This window comes from Pleuronectes platessa, chromosome 3 (genome assembly GCF_947347685.1).
Source record: "Pleuronectes platessa chromosome 3, fPlePla1.1, whole genome shotgun sequence".
Classification (NCBI taxonomy): Eukaryota; Metazoa; Chordata; class Actinopteri; order Pleuronectiformes; family Pleuronectidae; genus Pleuronectes; species Pleuronectes platessa.
In genome coordinates this window covers 26,718,869-26,742,622 of record NC_070628.1, presented here as the reverse complement: position 1 = coordinate 26,742,622, position 23,754 = coordinate 26,718,869, and the positions used below count along the sequence as shown (strand labels likewise).

At 40.7% G+C, this 23,754-nt stretch overlaps 1 protein-coding gene across 5 annotated transcripts in view; it reads right to left on the bottom strand.

The window, feature by feature from the left end:
• The window catches only part of rptor (regulatory associated protein of MTOR, complex 1), a 153,745-nt gene extending 132,946 nt beyond the window's left edge, over positions 1–20,799 (bottom strand). For 4 of the 5 annotated variants that reach the window (XM_053418971.1, XM_053418975.1, XM_053418973.1 and 1 more), the window contains exons 1-4: positions 20,372–20,799; positions 18,509–18,683; positions 2,899–3,001; positions 1,392–1,474 (exon numbers count right to left, since the gene is read on the bottom strand). In XM_053418971.1, coding sequence (XP_053274946.1) covers positions 1,392–1,474; positions 2,899–3,001; positions 18,509–18,676 — 354 coding nt within the window. In that variant the 5' untranslated portion in view covers positions 18,677–18,683; positions 20,372–20,799. The remainder of the gene's footprint in view (positions 1–1,391; positions 1,475–2,898; positions 3,002–18,508; positions 18,684–20,371) is intronic. The other variant, XM_053418972.1, reaches the window with a different exon arrangement.
• Positions 20,800–23,754: the final 2,955 nt, after the last annotated feature.

The window sequence follows — 23,754 nt, the reverse complement described above, 5'->3', positions numbered from 1 at the left end:
CCCATCAAATTTCAAGTGTTTGTTTATTTCTTTCACTACTCCCCACAGGATACATGTCTGAAATATGTCTGGCACAGTGAGAAATATATAAAGGAGAGTTAAAATGTATACACCATGATACACTGTTGTCATCTGGTGCCGACTTTCAAATAAACTATAGTTGAAATAAGACTCTTAGTGCTTATTTACCATCCACATGGTTATCACAAGATGTAATCTTTCTTCAAATTAACATAAAATGCAGAAATGTCAGTAGCACATAAAGAGCATGAAACCGCTTCATTCAACCCCTATGATCTCTGTCATAGGGGTTGTCACTGTCCTAAAGACCCACCTTAGAATACAGTTTTTCCCAGAATGTTGTTGTTTACTACAATTACCTGAATGTAAACACTGACTGGTACAGTCAGTCACATGGATCAGATTTCCTGTTGCCTAAGCACAGTTCTCTCCTTCTCATTTCCTGATCTCTCTTTCCAAACATTGTGAATGCAGGTTACTGATCACAAATCAGTCTTTTCTTGAGCATCTTTCATCTGCTCCAGTGCATAATCTCCATCTCCACTTGTCCTCACAGCCTAACATCCTTTTGTTTTCTTAACCTTCACTTATCTCGCTCCATCTGTGTTTAGGAGTGATAGAAAAGCTGCCTCTACATCTGCTCCAGCACAGAGGCGGCGATACTCAGAGGCCAAGGGAGAGCTCAACTGTGGAGCCTCTGAGAAAATATACTGACCTCGCTTACAGCTGGAAGCCAAGAGGAAGTGCAGCTGCTAGCGATGATATGAATCCATGAACACACACAAACTTATAACAGCTAAATTTAAAAGACCACCTGATGCATTTAAAAGAAATAAGAATCACTCTCAAGAGCAGGTGGGTGTTGGTTGGAACTGGAAGTGGAAGAACTGCACTACATCCGTAGCTACAACATTATAGATTGATGAAGGTAAAATAAGACATTTAAAATGTCCTCTTAGTAATACCTGGAGAAAATTGCATGATCAGAATGATCTCCAGAAAGCCCCTTCTCACACAAAAACAACTGCCACTACCGGTTTCATTCATAGATTTGGCAAAAATGGGAAAGAATGTTGTGTTTATTAACCATAATAAAATTAGTGACGCATTCTGTGGGTGCATGATAATGATGTCCCGTTAGCTTTAAACGTAGCATATGGGTTATTGGATGCTAAATCAATCACTGATGATATGATATGACAATAGTCAGATCTTGGAGGGCGGATGATTCTTCATTGTTTTTTTTTATGCATTTCATCCAAGTGTGTATGTACTGTTATGTGAAATAGCTGTTAGAGAGTGTCTGTGTTTGTGTTATTACAAGAACATTTAGAAGAAAGAGTGGGGCTGGTTCATGTGAACCCACTTACCCTGGGTTGCCAGTTTTCATATTGCTTCTGCAGGTTGGCCCCGATGGTCTCCAGAGCTTTCTGTGGACTCATCGACAGAGGATCTGGCAAGCAAACACAGAGAGTAAAATACACTGTGCGCACACACACACAGACGTTGCACAAAACATCCATGGCACAGTAAAACTACACTGATTCAATCTGAAGGGGATAAAGCAGCCATTGTAAAGTGTAGGATTTTTAGCGGACAGTTTCACCAAAACCAATCCAACAAAGCAGCAAATGTTGTTTAATATTCATGCAAAAGATACAACAAAACTATGATGACAAAGGCAAGTTTGACCTTTCAGCATCAAAGCAAAATTTCTTATCAAATCAAAAGCAGTGTTTGGAAAAATAACAGCCGCCTCAGGTTGAAATAATCGATGAGAGCGCATCAATATGGCAAGAAGAATAGCTAAATATAGATTGAGGACAGATTAAAATTGTTCTCAGCATGCAGAGACTAATGCATTGGCAAGTTTGCAGGAGATACTTATACGCTAATGCAGAGAAGTCATCCACTGCTCTTGTGATGAATGGGGCTTTGTCGCACTTTCACAACTAAATGATTGTGTTTGATGGTTCAAATAATAACTTCTGTCTCACTGTGTGACATTTTAAAGAAAGAATATATACTTTTCTTGGTAAAATAAGACATTTCAAAATGATCAATTACTTTTTTAACATATTATTATCTAGACTCACGAGACACTGTATTTATTTCTCAAACTTATAGACATTGGGGAAATGTGAAGTAAAATGAATAATAAAATAGTGACTTTTAAGAAACCAAGGGTGAAAGTGCCTATTAAAACACCACGATCTCTCCCAAGTCCCGATAGGATAACACAATTTCATGTAATGGTGCCACTGTGTAAAATAAGTCTTCTGACAACCACATACACCATAGCAAAAACAACGCGGTGTTTGTCGATCTATTTGCAAATAGATGCATCAGATTCCATATATTCTCCTCTGGTGTATTTTAGGACAGCCCTCCTGCCTTTACCTCTGAAAGTTTACCATCTCTAGAACCAAGCGGCAGGTCTTCAGTGTCAGGAGGCACTCAGAAAGTTAAGAAACTTTAAGAGCTGTGTTCACACTTTAATGTGCCTCCCTCACTCTTCGAAGAGGAAAGGAGTCTCAGGGGAGGCAAACAGTGGTTTTGAGGTTTCCATTCAATGGAGATGGTTCCTTTGTCTTTGTTCTGTGTTACGTGTTGTGGGTCTCTCGACTAATTCATCTTTTGTTGACAAAGCAGTTGTGACTTCAGCTCTGGGAGAGACTAAGAATGTCGCTAAATGCTGCAAAGTAAAAGCTAAACTTTTACTGTCATGGTTTGTTAAAAATTGTGTTTTCAGGATAAGACGGACTACTCAGAAATGGCATCAGCTTGACTGTCAGAGATTATGTGTATTTTCTAAAGGAGCGTAAAGTTACATTTTAAGAGCATGTTCATTCATTTTCAGGTTACAGACTCACTCACCTATCCAGCACTCCAGTCTGGCGCAGGGTGAGGTCTTGACCACATCGGGGGGGTCCACTCCAACATTGAGACACAACACCAGCGCTACACTCACCGTCTTCATCTGGGAGAGAAGACACAGGACACAACATTATCTTCACATCACTCATCAGCGCTCGCATCATTGTTAACGTTTTTCAAAAGCACATTAAATCTTTATTCATCTGAGTAACTGGACTGAGCATGCTTGTGTTCAGGACCCTTCAGGGACGTTTTTCTAGTAAACCACATCCTGCTGCTCCTACTGCTGCTCCTGCCCAATGACAATCCAGTGAAGCAGTAAAAGTTAAGTGTCTCACCCAGAGGGGAACTCTACAATAGTTACTGAGAAAGAAGATGTATTCACTTTTTCCACTTGATCCAGGGACTTTAACAATTGAAATAGAGCTCACTACATTTCTGCTGTCAGATATGCACTGGGCCCAGAATATTATCCTGAAATTATCAAGTTGGGGCTCTGTGAGTGAGTAGACGAGTTGATGATAATTTTAACACGCAACAGACACAAAATCGATGCAAACAAATATGTCAACTTGGACAGAAAATTTGATTATTTAAGACTTTCTGATAATAAGGGCAGACGCCAGTGTTGATATGCTGCAAAATTGCAAACTTTCTACAGCAGGATTTATACATTACGTCTTGCCTCCTGCATTCACGCCACCCGTCTATAGACGGGATAACTTTCAGATAATCTCCTGCTACATTCTTCATATGAGATTGAGTACAAATTCTAGAGAGAATCCAGAACTACTTTTCCGGAGTTCATGTCTGAAAACGGCTTCAGTTTTCAACAGTTAGAAGAAGAATTAGTTCTGTCATTATACTAAGGGTTCTAACCTGAAACTGTAAAGTATGAATATTAAACAGAGAGGTGCAGCAAAGGCTCCATGAATAAATAAATAATCAAAAACCTTTGTGATCTTTATAAAAAGTGCATAAGCAGACCTGACACACAAGAAAGAGTAAAAACACCTGCACACTCATTGCACCTGCTTAATGAAAAAACATTTGAGCCACTAGCTAGTGTGTGGTGCTTTCTTCTTCCAAATGAAAATGGGACAGGAACATCGTAACAACAGACCGATGTCACACCAGGAAATGAGACCTAACACTAAAGTCCACTGTGGCACGAAGTGAGGGGAAAAAGACATAGGCCATCGAAATAGAACAACCATGGGTTATGTGGAAAATCCTGACAAACACAAAAGACAGAAACACGGAGAGACCTGTTCAGGCAGCACAGGTCTCCAGCAGTGCAAATTACAAACGGAAGTAGCAGTGAGCTCTTCAGCACCATCAGCACTTCAGGAAAATTCTGTTGTGCAGCGGTGCAGACGTTAGCCGCGGTGACGCCCTGTCACCCCAACTTGTAGCTCCAATTAAAGAGGACACTGACACGATGAACTGAAATCAAGGAAGTGCCAACAGAAGCTGCCTGATCTGCTGCCTTAGGTCTGCTTGATAAAACTCGCATTAGAAAACTGCAGAGAAGACAACCCCTGAAAGCTGAGGAAACACTAATCTCAAAGTCATTATTACACTATTGAGAATACAAAATAATATTTTGTATACTTAAAATACAACGGGAAATAATTAGACCTTATATCTTGTCCATTAAATTGTTCATATTATATTTGTATAGCCATATTCAAAGTCACAATTGCTTCATAGGGCTAAACAAGGTGTGAGATCCTCTCCCCCTAACCCTCAGTGAGAGTGAGAACAAACAAAAAGAAGGGATCCCTCTAAGAGGATGGACAGAGTGTAACAGAGCAAGTTATCAACAAAATAACAATATTTACAACATTGATGAGAAGAGACAGTGGGTTTGTCTGAAATCACTCACTAATCACTAGTGCACTATGGTGTCTGAATGTCCAGGGACCTTTTTACATAGGTCAGGTGGATGCCTCACCAGGGGCTTTTGAGAAACCACACGTCCAAAAAAGGTTTGCAGTCAACAAGGTCCTCTTATAACATACAGCCCATTTTTGTTTTAGCTTTTTCATAACAACTAGCTATAAATTGACAAGGTTGCTATGGCTTAAACACATTATACAACTGGTGGATGGGAGACTGCAGGAGAAACTGAAAATGTCACTTCTGAAAGTTTAATGGGTGTTTTGATAAATTACTCGTATTGGCTAAGGCTTTATTGCACATGCATTAATGAGCAGAGCTGCTGTCGACTTGAATAATAGGTTTGTGTTTCCCTTCACTTGATGTCACATTCTCCTCCTCGCCCTCCCTGCCCTGCCGTCCACGTGTGTCCATGTGAGTGGCAAAATACAGAGAGAGCTGCATGAGAGCACATTTGTTCAGAGCTAGCCATTCAATAGTTTACACACGTACAACACTTCCATGTAAGTCAATGTAATAGTGCCAAGTGACCTTTTCCAGGTAGTGCCGGATAACTCTCTGTGGGTAATGTAAACCTATAGAGCATGTGTTGTGTTTGAGTACAGTTGGTTTCGTGACCTCCCCTGGCTGAGCAGCATTTGGAAGGCTGTTGTTGAGAGGCTAATTATGGTGCCCTCCTCCTTTCCCACCGATAGAGGAAAAGGTCAGTGTGCTAGTGGGACCGGGCAGGACGAGACTCAACTTGCACAGCATCCGCACACCTACAGTCACACTGCAGCATATCACCTCAATCATGTCCACCTGACCTCCTCACCCCTCAACCTTCTCCCACCTGCATGCTTGGTAAAAATTCCATTTAGTCCTGACAGAGTCATATTGGAATTTACACAGTTTACTGTTGCATGAAAGGTCCAGACACGACTGAGGGTCCAGGGGCTCTGTACTTATTGTGTGGTCACGTGGTGTCAGGAATAATCTGATAGATATTTTCCCGACTGGGATAACTGGCCAAAACGTGATTTCCAGTGAACAAATCGGAAAGTCGGTCAAACTCTGGAAGCACCATGTCAATGCAGTTATGGATAGTGTTGCTTTAAAATAAAAACAAACTTTAGCCTTGCTAATATGCCCACAGTGACAATGTCATACTGAGGTTTACTACCTATGTTTATGAAGCTAACCATCGCACCTGACATTGAAATTCATCTTGTTCCCAGATATATGTAGTTTTGATTTTAACCTGATTATACTTACACCTGGTATCAATATGCATCTCCATTGTCCATATTAGTATCCAATTGCTGTCAGGCTTAAATGACGTCTTCTTGTTTGACAATATGAAGAAACCAAGTGGAGCTGTAGATGGCGGCTCAATGCGGTTTAGAGAAAAGAAACCCAAAGTAACATTAGATGAATTATTGGACCGGGTTAACATCCTTGTTGGTGAGTCATCATACCCATGGTTCCGCTTGGGCAGATCGGATCCACAGCTAAAATAAGTTTTAAAAAAAATTCCCCACCAGCACTAAGAATGTGTAGTGAGTGTATTCAATAAAGACACAACAATTACAAATGTTTGTGTTTGAGCAGAGAACACACAATGTTTGTCTATCCTTGTCACTTGTGAAGTTTATATCACATTTTATTACCAATTAACAAAGAAAACAGCTTTTTCAAAAGATTTCGGGGGAATGCCTTAAATATAATGTTTGTCTTTTCGCAACATTTCAGTACTGGTATCTTTAAATCTAAGGATAGGTCAGGTGTTTCATGAACACCGGAAAGCAGCTAGAAGTCTAAGATTGTCTCCCCAGCCACACGATCTAAAAGTCCATCAGGTTTCATGGGACACATTTCTTCTCTTCCTTTATCTTTCAAAGAACTGGAGGCTTTCTGTCAAGAATGATCCAATGTCCCCTGACACACAGCTTTCACTCAAATGACAGAAAAGTCAATGAAGATTCAAGCTGTTTGGGAGCTAGAGGCTGGTTTTACTGCTTATTAAGCAATTTTACTTCTTTACTGATATTCTTTTAGTTTGCACTATAATGTGTTTCACATTATCTTGTCTAAGAAATGTGTGCCTTTTTCCTTCACACATATTAAAGGAAGGTGTCGGCATGCAGATCCTTTCACCAATAAGAACCTAACCTTATTTTAAGTCATTTTATTCTGAAAGTCAATTGAATAAAAAAGAAATTGTGCACACTTATAAGATGAAAGGGATGGAGGTTAAATGACTCAATAAGATGATTTTACTGATTATATGTAGGCAAGCGTGCCTCTTCCCTGTCAACTCTGCAGGGGCTGCAAAAGATCTACACCATTATCCTGGTAAAAGATACTGACAGCGTCCAAAAGTCTGAGATCACTTGAATAGGAAGGTGGCCTGTACATCTAAAACATATTACAAAGACAAATAATCCACTAGGAGGAACCGGGGCAGGTTTGGCCTTTAAAATACAACAGCAGAAGTGACAGCACACTCTTAATGCAAATTCCAGTGGGAGAGAGAAAATATGTTACTGCCAGGGCAGGTTAAATGTCAAAAAAAACTGTTGGCTCTCAAGAGATGGTAAACTATCATATCATTTTTTTTTTACCTCAACATGGACCAGCATACAAATATACAAGAGACACAGAAACAGGTACTTCAGCGGATAGAAGTCAGACTCGTCACCCAATGTACAATGAGGACAGGAGACACTATGCAACCGCAACAATGGTATCACCTTGGAGTTAATCATGGCTATACTTAAGTGGTTCAAGTTGATGATATAATAATCATCCCAAAGCAAGCATCCCTGATGAAAGTATTAGTTTTTGTCCATCATGAGAATAACACAGACGGATGAGGCACAGTGTTTCTTTTCACAATCATCATTACGATGCAACATGACATTTGAGGATGATGCCTCACAGGTGTGGACTCCATTATTCTCACTGATTTATCCGCTTGTATGTTAAACATTACCTCACACTCAGTGAAAACAAGAACAGGTAGTTAATTTAACCAAGCTTGTAAATAATTGATAAAAAGATTTTGTTATATCTATTGGGCATCAATTTAGGTATCTGCAGGGCTCACAGCAATGACTTAGCTGCTCCCTTAGACACTGTTAAAATGGTTAAGCTGTGAGTGTAGTGCTTGTTAAGATAAAATGGACATTTTAAGGGGACCGATTATGCGCATTTCCATCTCTATATTTTTATTCCGGGTCTGCACTGAGCAGCTATTCATGATTCACAGTCTTTAAAATAGTCCTTATTTATCTCAAAGTGCCTGTCTGTCGGTTAAGCCTGTGACTAAAAACTGCAGAGGGCTAGCGTGACCAGCACTTGAATGACGGTCCCGTCGTCTTACAAATGTTGAGAAAGTAAAAACATTTCTATGTAAGCCCCAGTTAAAGTATATGTGAGATACGTGATACGTTAATATACAAGAAAGACTGTGATGAGTATACTCTTTTGAATGTGATAAGCAGGTCAGTGTAGAAAACAAATCTCTCTCACACACACACTTTTATGTCATACGTTCGGTTTCTAAATTTGCATATTATCTCACTTGGGTTATCATTATAAGCATTATAAGTAATTTATTTTCTTGATTTATAGATTCATGGATTGGTCTGTAAATGCAAGAAACATTTTCACAAAGTGACCTCTTGAAATAATTTGTTTTGTTTTTAGTACATAAAAGACGATGAACAAAACCAGGAGGAAATGTGCTCACTTTAGAGGCTGGAAACAGTAAAGTAGTAGCCTGACGTTGTCATACTCATAATTCTAGTCAGAATGTGAGTCTGATATCGCTCCATTGGGCTGTGATTATGGGGCGCGTTTCAAACGAACCAGGAAATAAAATGCCTCTTCGCTCTATTGGATAAACCTACAACCAATCAGAGCAACGTTGTATGTTAAGTGACGCATTGTGAGTTATTTACTAACGCCGGGTTCACACTGGACGCTGAAGCGCAGCGCCAACCCTTAAATAACCGCTGGCTCCCATCCACCCCCATGTTAAACCTTTGTGCTGGTCACACCGGACGCTGAAGCGCTGCGCCAAGGCTGCCCAGCGCCGTGCAGTGATCGTTTCTGTGTCGAGTCTATTTTTTGCACTTGACGCGAGTGTATCGCGCAAGGAAACACACTGAAAAATGATTTTAAACGATATTGATGACATATTTGATATGATATAAATGATCAAATATGCGTCCCATACTTTGAATTCCCCTTGTGTTGTCCTGGAGTTTTAATTTTACCAATGACAATGGGGGGGGGGGGGCTACATATTCTCCACATAGGCTTGAGTGGAGAATACGTAATTTACCCTCGACACCCGACATTTAACGGAGCAAACAGCGGAGAAGTTCTTCAACATGGATGACATAAAATTAATAATTGAAGTCGAGAATTACAGTGAGTTGTATGATCCTCGGAACATGTTGTATAAAGACAACACCAAGAAAGACAAATGTTGGGACGCTGTTGCTTAATGTTGGAGCAACGAGTAAGTATATGCTTGAATACTACTGGATCAACGGGTGATATTATTAGCGCTGCCCGGCGGTTCAGCGTTGCTTCAGCGTCCGGTGTGAACAGCCAAGCGCCGGCGTGATAGGGATAAGCGCGGCTCAGCGCTTTGGCGTCGCCTCCGTGTTCTCTGTTCCTCTTTCAAAATGAATGCGCTGTCGGTGTCTTCTAAAACAGACTCAATGGCAGCATATACACATCTCAGCTCACCAGCGGCAGACATGTTTGTGGAAAACAAAGTTAACCCAAGCGCTCTTTGATGACGTAGTTGATTACGTAACTGCTGATCACATATCTATGGTTGATCATCTGTCCATCATCGTATAAAGCCCGCCCTGACAATGTGATTGGTCCGAACAGCTTCTATTCAGAGCATAATTTCTCCCCAATGGAGCGACTCCAGACCGAGCTTCTCGACCGAAAATGTTGTGGGCGGGGCTAAGTTCGTCTGGCACCCATGCTAGTAAAGTAGTCCATTTGGGCCATTTGGGCTGAAAAGTATAAATTTATACAAAATGCCATTTATCTGTTCACTGAGTAATTAATTCATAAACTTTTTACTGCAACTTCTCGTCAGCCCGGTAAATAAATATTTTCTTGAATTCAAGTTATATTCATTTTAAAAACACATTGGTGTGCAACACATTCAGGTCTTTAGCCCAATTCATGCTTCCGCATCAAAGCTCTACTGTAGGTAAGCACTTAGCTTACGCAGAGGGCTGAGCATTAATGTTGGGTGTAGGTGTGTGTGAGTCGCGCTGCAACAACATCGCCGCAACACTAGAAGCGGAAGAGTTTCTATGCTGGTGGAGTGTCTTCCGGTTTGTGGTCCGCTTATTTACAAATTGTCCAGCGACTCTGTTTACTTCAGAACAATGTTGAGTGTTAGTAAGCAGATAATGTTGGAGTTGGAGCTGAGAGATGTTAAAGAGCAATTACCTTTTCTTAAAGAACTGCCATGAAGAAAAGTTACAGTTTTGGGGAGCTGCAGGTCAGGGCACGGCGTATGGCTCTGTGTGGCGTACACGTCCACGCATAGGCTACAGCGTAGCTTCGACGCAGAAGCTGGAATTGGGCTTAACATGTTGTTACAGTATTTATCATTTTTATGTAAACTCCTGAGCACTTTGGATTTTTCACTTCCTGCAAATCATAAACTGTTTGTATGATGCAGAATAAATTGTTAACTCATCCAAGTAAAAGGATAAAACACGAGATCCAGCCATAAATTGGAGATAGTAGGAAAGTAAAGTTTTTTGTTTTTTTTAAAGGGCTGCAATTGACAAAAAAAAAAGTATAACTGTGAAACACTGATAATCTGTTAACCATTATTGATTTGTAAATTGCATGCATTTGGGGATGTTGGTTGGACAAAGTAGAAAATCACCTTTGGCTCTGTTTTGATTGCTTGTAAAAAAATGAATATATAAGTGGACAATGAAAATAATAGGTAGTTCCAGCCAAAGTAAAACACAAATGGAAACAGCAGGCCTGTTGTCAAAATTGCAGATGTGTTGAAGACAGTGATAAGAAGAAATGAGTGGAGAGAAAGAGAGAGGGGATCAGTGAGGATTCCCTGTGTGACCTAAGCACCTTTTGACCCATAACAAGATAATATAGCTCTTGATCAAAGCGGAGGCTTCAGCCTGTTAATTTGACTAAGTACTAACCTGAGAGGACAGCCAAGAAAAAATAAAATTTAATACAGGTATGCCCTGACCCTCATGGATTTCCAATAACCTCATTAAGTGTTTTTCTTTGTGAGGTGGAGAGTGAGGAGTAGGAGGGCCGAAAGAACAGAAGAGGGAATCAGAAAAGCAAACGGGAAGGAGGATAAATATTCAATTTACATCTTTGAGTGCGTACACACAACCCCTATGTGGAGTTGTCTTCATTAAGAGGACAAAAAGTAAGCAAGATTTAAAGGAGAAGATGTGTATTAAAGTTATGGTTAGGAACGTTTAAGTTACAGTGAGTAATCAGGATTCGAATGCAAGTCATTGTATTGTCCTATGAAGTCATGGTGACGAGTTAGCATGTGTGCGTGCATCTCCCTGTTTTGGCCTATGCACGTAATTGGTTGCCGTCCTCCTCTCATTAATAGCAGCACAGGACTCCAGGGGACTTCCCAGTCTTTTCCCTCCGCGCCCTTTTGAAACTCCAATACAGCCTCGCAGCTCTGGTCAATGCGACGATCAATGGCCCCTATTTATTACAAGTGTTAGGCCAGCAATAAATAAAGGTTATTAAAATGGTGGAGACCATTGATCTCATACGGTCATGTAGCAACAGGTCATGATATGGACACTTAAGCAGAGTTGTGTATGTGACTTAAAGTTTTTAGAGCAAGTCACATACACAACTCTGCTTTTTTAGATATATTTTTTAGATATATCTAAAAAATTTTAGATATATCTAAAAAATATATATATATAAAATACATGGCAAACATTTCTTGCCAAAGAGCCAAACACAGCTTTTTACAAAGGCCTTAGTAAAACGGCCGTGCTCATAATTTGGGCTAAACGGTACAGTCTCTTCCTTTAGAATGAGCTTTTCTCCATGGCCTTTGTTACAAACACAATGAATTGTACAAATGGGTAAATTCCTTCCTGACAAATGCATTTATGCTGTTGTGCCAAAAGTGACAAGAGTAGCTGTAGGGGGGGGGGGGGGCGGCTCTGAAAACTCTGTGTACGATTATCAAATATTCGTGTTTGGAAAGTTTAACACTTAAATGCTTTGACGTAAACTTCAGCTGCCTAGGTTTATGCTTGTGTACGAGAAAAGAAAAAGGAGAACATGAAAACTGCTGTCAAGGTCCCATGTGAAGAACCATTGGATGTGTCTGGGACCCACTGATAATAGCAGATACAGTAGGTGCACAAGCTGGCACTGAGGACATTCTTGAGAAATACTGTACTGTATACAATATTTGTCCTCTGTCTGCATAAGTAATCTTTATATAATCAGGTAGGAACATTTCTCCAGCAACCCTCTGCCCCTTTTTTACACACATGCATGAGTTAGATATATTAAAATACAGAGAATGATGTCAATGATCAGCCGAACCGTTGCCCTGTTAAACATTTTAACATCTCCCCTATGCTCAAGGTGACGCTGCACTTTCACTCTAATGCAGTCATGGATTAATACAACTGCAGAGGTTATGAGCCACTTCTACTCCCTTTACTCATGAAAAATAAATTTAGATTTAATAGCATTTGAAAAGATAAAGAATAACTCTGCTAAGACATTGTACAGACTGTACTGTTCATCCTAAATAAAAGCACAAGACTGCGATACTGGTGGTCTGTTGGGACAATGTACAGCCACATTCAGCACCTCCTACAAGCTAGAAAAACACGCATAGATTTCTCCTTGATGTCCCTACATCCGTGTTTATGAGACTAGAAGGAGTGCTACTGCTCATTAATCTCGAATACCAATAAAAACCACCGGCATTATCCTTCCACTAATGACAATGATGCAGGAAAGGAAATAAAAGATGCTGTTTACTGAGAAAGAGTTGTATCCTTGCAACTAATGAGCTCAATAAAAACATTCTTTGTGTAGATGCAAGAAATTTCTTGGAGCTCCAGAAGTGTATAAAAATGCAGCATGTGACACGTGCACAGTCTAATCTGTATGATGTGTCATTATCTATGGCTTTGTGGAGTATTTATCTATCTCAAGGACACATCAACAGGGTGGGAACTTTGAACGTACATCGCTTTGAACGGCATTTCCCATATGTTAACTGTATGGTGAGATCACCGCCATAATTCAAGAGATGTATACAAATACCTATCATGGATATTTATAAACATGTTTAGTTTTCAAGCTTGCCTGGCTGAAAGTCTATGTGCTGCCTAATGAGCGGAGAACATTGATTGAATACAACTAATGATGCAGAAGATAAAGCAGCACAGACCAGCTGTCTCATTTCCACATTATTACAATGTGCTTGGGTATTGACGACTTATTGATTTCATTACTCCTAAGTGAAAACACACAGCAGGCAGCGCATGTGTGAAAACAAATATGGGACCATTTTAAATGGGTCGTTCGTTTCGGTGTGTGTGCGAGTGTGTGTACATGTGTAGCTGTCCAGAAAGGTGCAAGAAACAAGAAATATGTCATCAGGCAGCCCCACTTATTCCAAAATAATGATATTATGATAAAAATATTATATTATAGTTCTATTTATTTACTTGTGTCATAAAAAGAGGGTTGGCTGGTATCCACTTTGCACTGCACTTCAACCATGATTTGCATTCTTTCCTTCTTCAATTTTAATTTAGTCTATTTTCATGTGTGTAATTTCTATGTTGTGAGGCACTTTGAGATAATAAGTTTATTAATATTTTCATGTAACAACACACAAACATCCAATTTTACAATCCAACACGAGAATGGGGAAAAGCAAATCAAACTAGAAGAGCGCAAACCTCCACCAGAGCCCAGCAGTCCCTTTAAATTCAGTCAAACTGCAACAAATTTCCTAGATTTTTGTTCCTTAAAGTGGAACAAGATGGATTACTTTCGGAGGAAACGTGTAAATGGAAGGGAATGTTGAAAAACACCCTAGCTAACAATGTTAAAGAATGTAAAAAAAGGTTCTTGGATCTGCCCCCTGATCAAGTTCTGAAACCAACGTTAATGGGTAAACAACCAAAAATACCAACCAACAAATCAGTAGGAATCAGTGCCTGATTGACACCGGCTTTCCACATCCAACCCTGGTGAAAACATAACCTCAATGGCTTGGAGGGGATGCTGTCTTCTAAATCTTTAGCAGAGTAGCAGGATTTTGCATGAGAGCATTGAAACAGACACATTGCTCATACTGGAAGATACCATATTACCTTTGTTAATGAGATTTGGCATTGACAATCTATGCACACATTATTGGTCATGTCCATACATCTGACATTCATCAATACTGCCATGTTTGACCCATAGAAGATGATGTAAGGATATATGTCAGGACACAGGTCACAGTTACTGGACCTTAAGATGCCTCATGCTGAATCGAATACTTTCCCTGCATTCTATGCCTAGGTAAGGAAAGAAACAAGCCATGGTGCCTCATGAGTTATGACTCATGTGTGATTTACACCATAGAGATATATCAACTCTGTGCATTTCTTAATCTGTGTCAATTTCTTCACTGATTAAAGCATACTGAGAATGAGCGTTGACTCAGCACTGTATCAAAGTGTCTCAACTGGGGATCTGGTGTATGAATTCAACCCTCCTCCCAGGGAAAGAACTGTGCGTCATCTCCAAGGATTTACTCTAACCTTATTGTCACACAACTATAACAAATCAGTCTTTACGATGACGTTCTGTGCACTTGCATGTGACAAGGGTTTGTTAAAGAAGCTGAGGGCTGGGCATTCAGTTTGCATCACGCTTGAGTCAAGCAACTCTGACGTCGCACAGCTTACAGCTCCAGAAGATTGTGAAGAATAATAACTGGGGACAGACATGTTCCTGTGCATGCACGGTCAGAGACAGTTTGTCTGTCTAACAATGTTGGACTGTTATAGATTTTAGGTACTTCTGATTTAAACAGCAAATGAGAGTTACTAAACACTTTGCTCTGACTATTTCAACAAGCATTGGTGATGTCCCAATCTGATTCAAGTCTTTTAATATCAGGTATCCACTGACACTGAGTTTGTTTCTGAACATAATTTACCTCACTTAGATGGTAATGTAACTGACACACTGACATAATACAGCTGCCGGCTAGTTAATCTCACATACCGTATTTTTTATGAGCGTCTCTTGATTCCAAAATGGAAGGTCGTATTTTAAAAAGATCATGTCTAAATTAATCTCATAAATTAACCTAAATCCGTTTGTGGTTTTACAGTGGTGTTACGGAGTGGAGGTCCCCCCCCCCCCCTCCTCGCAAACTACTGTATCTTTGACACATAATGGCAGCCGAACACAGGGAATACAAGCCAATACCTGTCAGCTCTAATTTAGGCACATCATTAACTTACTGACAGAATTTGCAGTAATTGGTAAGAGACGTTTGTCTTTTTAACTGGTGAGAGTGACGCCCTGCAGGGCCAAATAAAAAGGGAGTTTTTATCCAGCTCTTCTAATAATTATTATCGTCAGAGCGTAGTGAACCTGTGCATCCTTCCAACCTCAGTGTGTGAACTCAGGGTCAGTCACTGCTGTGCCTAATTAATATTTCACTTTCACAGGCTAATTTTCACTGGCGTACGCAGCGGGAAAATGCCGCAGTGTGAAGAGGACAAAAAAAATCTTGAATTGATCTGATTATGAATGATCCGAGTTATTTTAGCCGATTTGATCGACTGAAATATGCCTGGAATGGCCCTGATAGTTGTTTTCTGTTTTCGAATGAGCGTATTGCCTCTTTCCGATGCTATAAGCCCTCATAATGTAATAAAACAGCATTATATGTACTATGATACTTTACAAGGTAAAGCGTTACAATGCTTAGAATTCCACCATTTCACTAAATCCTTATTCTCCCTATCTGCAAACGCCTTCAACTGAACAAGACCAAGATGAGGCTTGTGGACATGTCCAAACTACACAGGGGTTCCAACCGTCTCTCATTCTCTCAATCAAAACACAAAATAAAGCAGTCTACAATTACAATGCAGTATGTATTATTCAACAGTGTAATTAAATATTTATATAAGTCACATCGAGAGTATTACCGTCCAATTCCTGTTTTTGCTTTTGTTACAGACTTTGAGGATTTCAGCTGATGTGTGTTAGCTATCACACTCAGAATAAACGATCAACGACGAAGCCTATGCTGCAATGACTCATCTCATCAGGTCCAGGTTCAAGTGTGCTCGTTATCAACACACTGACACGTCATGTTCCGTGTTCACTGGGAGTGATAATCAACAGAGAAGAGTAAGTCGTGGCATCAGCTCATTAAAACTAATTTGAATCTTTTTAGATCTTGATCTCAAACTCATGCGGAGATATCAAAGACCTAATTCCATTCATGTAGTCCCTATCAAACTGACAGTCGAGGGAAAGAAACACAATACTTGCCCCATCTTCAGATTTTATCTTTTTACTTAAATTAACATTACTGTAAAAGAATATAGTCCTACATTTTCTCCTCTACAGGCAGCTTTTAATTCACCAGACAGATCCACTCTTAAGAAGCCTAGATCTTGAAATTTACAGTAGAATAATACAGGCATCTGTACAGTGTATCTGAAAACTGTCGTCATTATTCCACTTGGCAGGTGTGGCAACACACAAAATCATGCCTCAAGCAGAAAAAAAAACGAAAACACACATATACACAATTTAATAGCTTTCATTACCCAAAAGGAGAATAAACACCCCAGTTTGACCAATGAGCCTTGTAACTGAACAGCCTTTCTCTCTGCTCATGTCTTCATACTGATGTGAGTGTGCATGTACATGTGCATGTGTGTCTCCAAATCTCCAAGAGCAGGACCTCTGATTTCCCACAGTGCCAAGCATAATTTACGGTCGGCTCTAAGCCTCGCACTCTCTCCAGGATTAAAGCTTTGCATTTCGATTCGCTCAATATCTTAACTGCTACAGATACTGTCCATCAGCTTAAATCAGCTGACACAATTAGAAGGCAAGCGCTGTGTGTGTGATCAGCCATAAACTACTGTAGAGAAAAATGCATGAAGCTGCAGAAAAAAACGGATTAAAATCCATCATTTTTCAATTACTGCCATTTTAAATGATGGATTTAAACCCAAGCACATTGAAGCCAAATTCTTACTGCATGAAACACAGAAAGCTCTCTTTAATGCCAGCTCCCTGGAAGCAGAAATGTGAAAGGACATATTCTTCTTACAAACGTACAAATGACGGTCTCTGGCTTTAAAAATGGTCTGATGAAAAATATAAAATGTTACAGTGAGTTAGCTCAACTTTCTGACAGGTATGCCCACACCAGCCGAGCCCTATCACCTCTTTCAAATCAATAGCTGCCTCACGTTTAATGATGTCCTCTCATTCACCGTTTCCCTGCAGCGCCACACATCAGTAGCCGCTGCGGCGTAATTCTTCTGATGTCCTAACAGCAGCGAGGTGTTCAACTTTTATTTGGGTGAATTTCTGCAATAGGTGCTGACTTTGTCAGGGTTATGTATGACTACATGACACTGGCCATCATAGCCACGGGGCAAATAATCAGGTCGGTAACACTGCAGTGGACGAAACGACAGCTTTATGAGAGCTGAAATGCACTGTGGCCATTCATGAGGGAAAGCTTTGAGTTTCTCCTGTCAAAGCGCAGCATGGCTAGCCTCCAGCAGTATAAAATGAATTGGTACTATAATAAACACGAGGGTAGCCAGTAATTTGCCGGAAATTTGTCCTGGCTGTATAAAGACTGATGTCCTCTGGAAGCATTGTGTGTAGCACTGGTGCATTTAATTTGTGTCTTTTGTGGATTGAAATTTTTAGATCTGGTATAATGGCCAGGCCAATACTAATCACCGACCTTTCCTTAAGAGCCCCAATAGAAGCTATGCTTAATAACGGACAACCTCTGTTAACTTTCCACGCTGTCTCAGCTGAAAGTGCCAACTTCAACAAAACCACTTCTTCTGTTTTCTTCCAAAGAGTTATATGAGAAGTCTGGAACCACTTGCATGTTTGCACTCCAAGCTAGAGCCAGCTAACTTAGCTTAGCATAAAGACTGCAAAATATTGGGAAACAGCTGTGACATAATAGAGTAGCCTAGTGTCTATCATAATGCCATCTTACTGTGTAACTGCAGCTCTAACAATACATTAAATAAAAAATACAGAATTTCATTGTGTCTTTAAAATTCCAAACCATGCTTTTCTAACAATTCTTCAGTTAAAAATTATAAATAAAACATCCCCTGCGATATATAGCATCAGTTCTGTCATGATAACATTTCCTTGGCTTACTCTGCAATTAGTTCTTCCCATGAAAATGAACATGAGTTCAGAGCTATATGACAATGAAAATGTGCCTACTGCATAACTATCAAACCTGTCTACTGTCCGCATTGTACCTAAAAGTGAATGAGTTTACACAGTTTACGCTTGGCTACAGAATGACAGAGGGTGAAGCCCTTACAACCTCAAGCCCCATCTCGGCACAAAGGAGCACCCTGACGCACATGAGCAGAGAACTTACCCTGTCCTTCATCCTCCAGCTCTGCGCTAACGCCTTGGAGCCCTCGATCTTCTCCGAGTGGCGTTTCTTCATGAAGGCCAAGGGAAGCTTCCAGTCATTCATGTCGGCCTCCTCTTCATCAGCGAGGCCAACCGCTGGGGAATGAAGCAAGTCTGAGTCCATTTTCATCAGGGCCCTGCAGGGGAAGCGGTTACGTTAGTGGAAACAAAAAAAGATTTAACTGATTTCTGTGATTTCTGTGATTTCAGTGTGGTCCAACTAGTACATGATCATAGCTGTGGCTGGTTCTCTTATTTCACCATGAAAATAGCCGAGTTTCCCCTTAAGGTCAAAATCTGTCATCAGCAAACTCAGATCAGCCCGATCAAGTTACTATTTAGGTTTGTTAAGATGTTACAGGTGAAAGATTTGTGTTGATTCTGTATTTTAAACAGCACTATGATGAGATATTTCATGTCATTTTCCCTTCATCAGCATGAGTAACAAGATGACCGGTCAATAAAATCATGGATTGTTATTATGACATTTACACTTTGTTCACCCGAATAATGTGGATCCACGATACATTCACAAGCCAATAGTATTAAATTCTACTCTATGACATATCTGTGGTCATTGGCCGATTATCATGTTTCTCTTCATCCATTACTTATTTGAAAAACAATTCAACGTGAGCTAGCAGCATGGTGCATGAGGAGCTGCTGCCAGAAGATGACTCAATGTCGGCAGTGTGGCAGTGGTTAAACTATGCAGTCACACATTTCTCGAAGCAGAGTCATCCGTAAGCGGTTGTTGCAAACACGTCGGCTCTTCTGGAGTTGATACGACAAATCTTTCCAAGTAAAAAGAATGTTGATAGTGTAAACTATGGAGCTACAATAATCCAATAGAGAGAAAAGGTGTACGCCGACTTTATCCAATGTCAGCTGGGATTGGCTGCAGCTCCCCTGCAACCCTTAAAGGATAAGCGGTGTATAAATATTGAATGAATTTATATCAACTTAACTGAGTTGAGTGGGGATGGGACAGATTGACAGATTGACAAATGGACGGATGTGAGAATGAGGGCACAGTTTATGGTCAGACTCTTGATAATCTTATTCATTCATTCTTTGATCATACAGTTCCTGAGTTCAATCTAAACTTTAGTTTATGCAAACAGAGTTTTTCTTTGAATGCTTGTGTTGTGACATTCCTCAACATTTGAGGACTTCTTTTAAAATACATTTCTTATCCTCAGTGGTAAGGACTATTAATAGGTTGCAGTATCCTAATTGCAGGAGTATAAAAAAAGTTGCATTAATATTTAAGAACCCTCAAATACTGTGATGCTGCAGGCAGATCTTTCATTTGAAAACTGAGCACCGACCAACTAGTGAAGGGAGAGTTTAGGAAAACTCAATAGCTGCTGAGTTAACCTTTATGACCGTCAACATTAAATTAAATCCCTTGGTTTATGGGATGGTGGCTGTGGGTCATGTGTAGTGAATCTCTTGCTGGGATGAAAACCACAACACCACCAGAAGCCCCACACACATGAGGTCATGTGAACACAGGCTGAAGCCACAGTTGAGGAGCTGTGTGTGTGCGTGTGTAGACGTTCACCCAACTCTGCCTGTGTCAACACCACAGCTGCCTCCCCCGCTAACACACACAAACACACACACCGGTCAGCTAGCCTACTTAGCTCAGCTAGCGTGGCTCATTTGACAGCTCCCATGCAGCTAGCTGTCAGAACTGCGTGAGGAGTGAGCGTTGATAAAGGAGCTTCCTCCAGTCATGTTAGAAACAACCTGAACACGGGGCCATGTGACTGAGAGCAGATGTGTGGAAATGGCGGTAGCGAAGCGTGTAGATGCAGACCTCGGTGCTGTGGGGTTATCTACCCGGGCTGAGGAACCTCTACGCCTCCGGACGATGACGGACACTGTGGCACAAACAATCCTGGTGAGAAAGTTGTAGGGCAGCGTCCACAGCCGGTACAGAATGTCAAACCCGTCAAAGCCGAGCTGGACGGGTGCGTGTTTGCAGGGGAATCCGCGGCTCCTCTCCCCACGGCTCTTCGCTATGGGAAGGGGCTGGAGACGAGGCCCATCTTCACACGGACAGTCTGCCACAGCCACGCGAAGCCCCGGTCGTTCTTATCGACGACTGGGCTCCTGCTGTCTCCTTCTACAAGCCAGCGACCCTCGGAGCTGATTTGGCTCGACGGTGCTCGCGGAAATCCCACGTAATCCCGACAGTTTCTCCGGAGAGGCACTTCTTCAGCACTTCTGCAAGGGCGCAGCCATCTTGGGTTGGACCCAGAATGCACTGTTGGTGCGGCGGGGCTGTAGTGAAACGTCACAGCGCCTGTCAGACAGCAGAGTGTACACACGCACATGCAAACACAGTTAAACACAAACACACACGCACACACAGCTACCGTGGTAAATAAGAGAGAAATAAATAAAAACAACTTTTTTTTCGATCTGTTTATTTATGGTTGGTAAGGGAATTTTAGCATATATTTGACCAATCTGGGAACTAAATCCTTACCAAGAAATGTCTTCACAATTGTGTTTAGGAAGGTGTGTAATATCATGTCTTAAAATGTTGAAATTCATCTCCCGTTAAAAATTGCTCAAAGTTTGGGTACCTGTAACCGATTTTTGAAAAATCGAAAATGTTAAATTTGGCTTTAAGTAACTTGTGAGGGGTCAAACTAGGGTTTTTTCATGATTCTGAGTTGATTGCAAGCATTAGTTTTTCACCAAAACCACTCAGTGCAAAAACAGCCACCCCCACTTTTCCCACTCATTGCATTTTCAGCTATTATTCACAAATAAAGGGTTCCAAACCCCCCCGCCTCCCCCAAAACAATAAAAAATAAAAATAACACAGTTAACACCATGAAAAATGTAATCTTTTTTCTATTTGTCTAAAGCAATAGCCTCATGGAAAGGTAATAATTGTCAGGGCAGCATTAGTTTTTCACCAAAACTGCTCCTTAGTGGAAAAACAGACATTTGAATTTGAAAAGTAGCGTTATTCGTTTATTTTAGAATCTTGCATAATACTGATTCACTCTGCCACACGCCTCATGTGTCAATGTCTGAGTAACAATTGTCAGGGTGGATCAGAGTGGCGTCCCTAGCAACAGTCTGCTTAGCAACGGTCTAATGTAGTTAGTAGCTAGTGCTAGACATGCTGAAGCCATTTGCAACAGTCTTCGATGTGCACTACTTTTTCTGTCTGATATGTAAGTATTGTACATCCTTTTTTAACAACTTGAAATAATTCATGTCACTACATTGATACTATGCAAGTAACATAAAAGTTGGCAACCTAGCTCACTTAGTTGGCTAACAGTAAATAACATGGTTAGCTATCTAACGTTAACTCCCACTTGGCTAGGCCTTGTTAGCTGGGTAACTGTAAATAACATGGTCAGTTAGCCAACTCTTATGTGTGTATTAGACACTCCAAACTGCATCTGATGGCAAACTGCACCATTTTATTTTCTTGAATGCCTGCTGACTCCCCCATTAGCTATATAGCTAGGTTACAGCGGTGTATTTTCCAAGAGAGGATTTTTGCTAATGTTACTGTAAAGCTGATCTCCTGTTTTCCTCTTCAATAGAATATATTAGATTGAAGTTATTCCTGCACATGACAGAGTTGTCTTTATTGTCACAAAAATACTTTACTACGTAATATTTAATATTTAATATAATATAAATTATATTCTACCATTTTTTACTTTGTAGGACATTATAGTCTAGCAGTATGCTCAATTGCTTCATCTGTGAAGGCCCGGGGACGCCAGCTCAGAGGCTCACATAGGCAACTCCTAAAGGCTACTCTACTTTTATGGAACATGCAGAAGCAGTTGGAAATGCTATGATATTGGAGTTTATGAAAGAGGCTCAAAATGTAGGAAGACTCAGGTACCACATAAAGTGCAAAAATTATTTGTACAACAAGTTTGTCGAGGTCACCACAAAGTCAGCTCATGCATCAAAAGGAGAGAAAGAGTCAGCAAAGATGAAGAGAAGACGCACTTGCTTAGAGTTCAGTGCAGTTCTACAAGTTCTCAGCCCATTCAGCTTCTGTACAAGAATGTATGCATTCTTTGCAACCAACCCGCCCATCTCTACATAAATAACCCAGAGGCTGCCAGAAAGAGATATAAAGTGCCGGATAATTTGACTGCAGATAGACTAAAGAAAAGCTTGCTGAAGACAGCACAGAGTCGTGGGGACGATTGGAGCACTGGAGTCGTTGGACGCCTGGAAGGGATCAATGACTTGGTGGCAGAGGAAACTCTGTATCATTTGCGCTGCAAAGTTTTTTTTGAGACAGGTAGTCATTACTCTGAGATTGAAGATAGAGGACAGAGGAAGAGAGTACAGAAGAAAATTGATGAGGAGCGAGAGGCTGTTTTTAATGAATTCTGTGAATGGTTAGACTCAGAACTTGAGCATGGGGTGATGACACTTGATCAAGTCCATGAAAAGCTGCAACAGTTTGATCAGTCACCAGATAAGAGCCTCTCTTATTCAAAGAAATGTCTAAAGAAGAAACTCGAAGCGAAATACCATGACACATTGTATTTCACATCACAGGAGAGAAGGGCAGCTGTGCTCTGCCTCAAAGATAACACTAGCAACATTCTGCGAGAGCATCATGCTAATCTTGAGCTTGGAGATGAGAAGACTAAGATCATAAAGACTGTACTAAAATTCATATGCAACGACATTGCCATGATTGATCTAGATCCAAAGTCATACCCCACTGCACAGAGCAAGACTGATATCCATAGTCAGCTGGCACTTGTTCCTGAGAGCCTTCAGATGTTCTTGAAACTGATAGTGAAGACAGATGAAAGAGTAGCTGTTTGGGGGCAAAACTTTATAAAGGCCTCTCGGCCTCGGTCAGGAGTTATGCCATACCAGATGGGGCTTGCCATACAACTGGATCATAGATTTGGGTCAAAATGGATGCTCAACAAGTTACACCAGCTGGGATATACTGAGTCTTACTCAGAGACACAGAACTACAAATACTGCTTCATCAATGACAGGAGCAGAGATGGCTTCTCTGATACTTCTGGCGCTCTTGATACCATTGTTGAAGAAACTGATGATCAGACAGATGATGAAGTTGAGGTTGATAATGCACTTGAGCATCTATCAGTTAAGACAGCTAGTGAAAGTAAAATATGGAGTGACAAGGTGGTCTCCATGGAGGTTGGGGAAACAAGC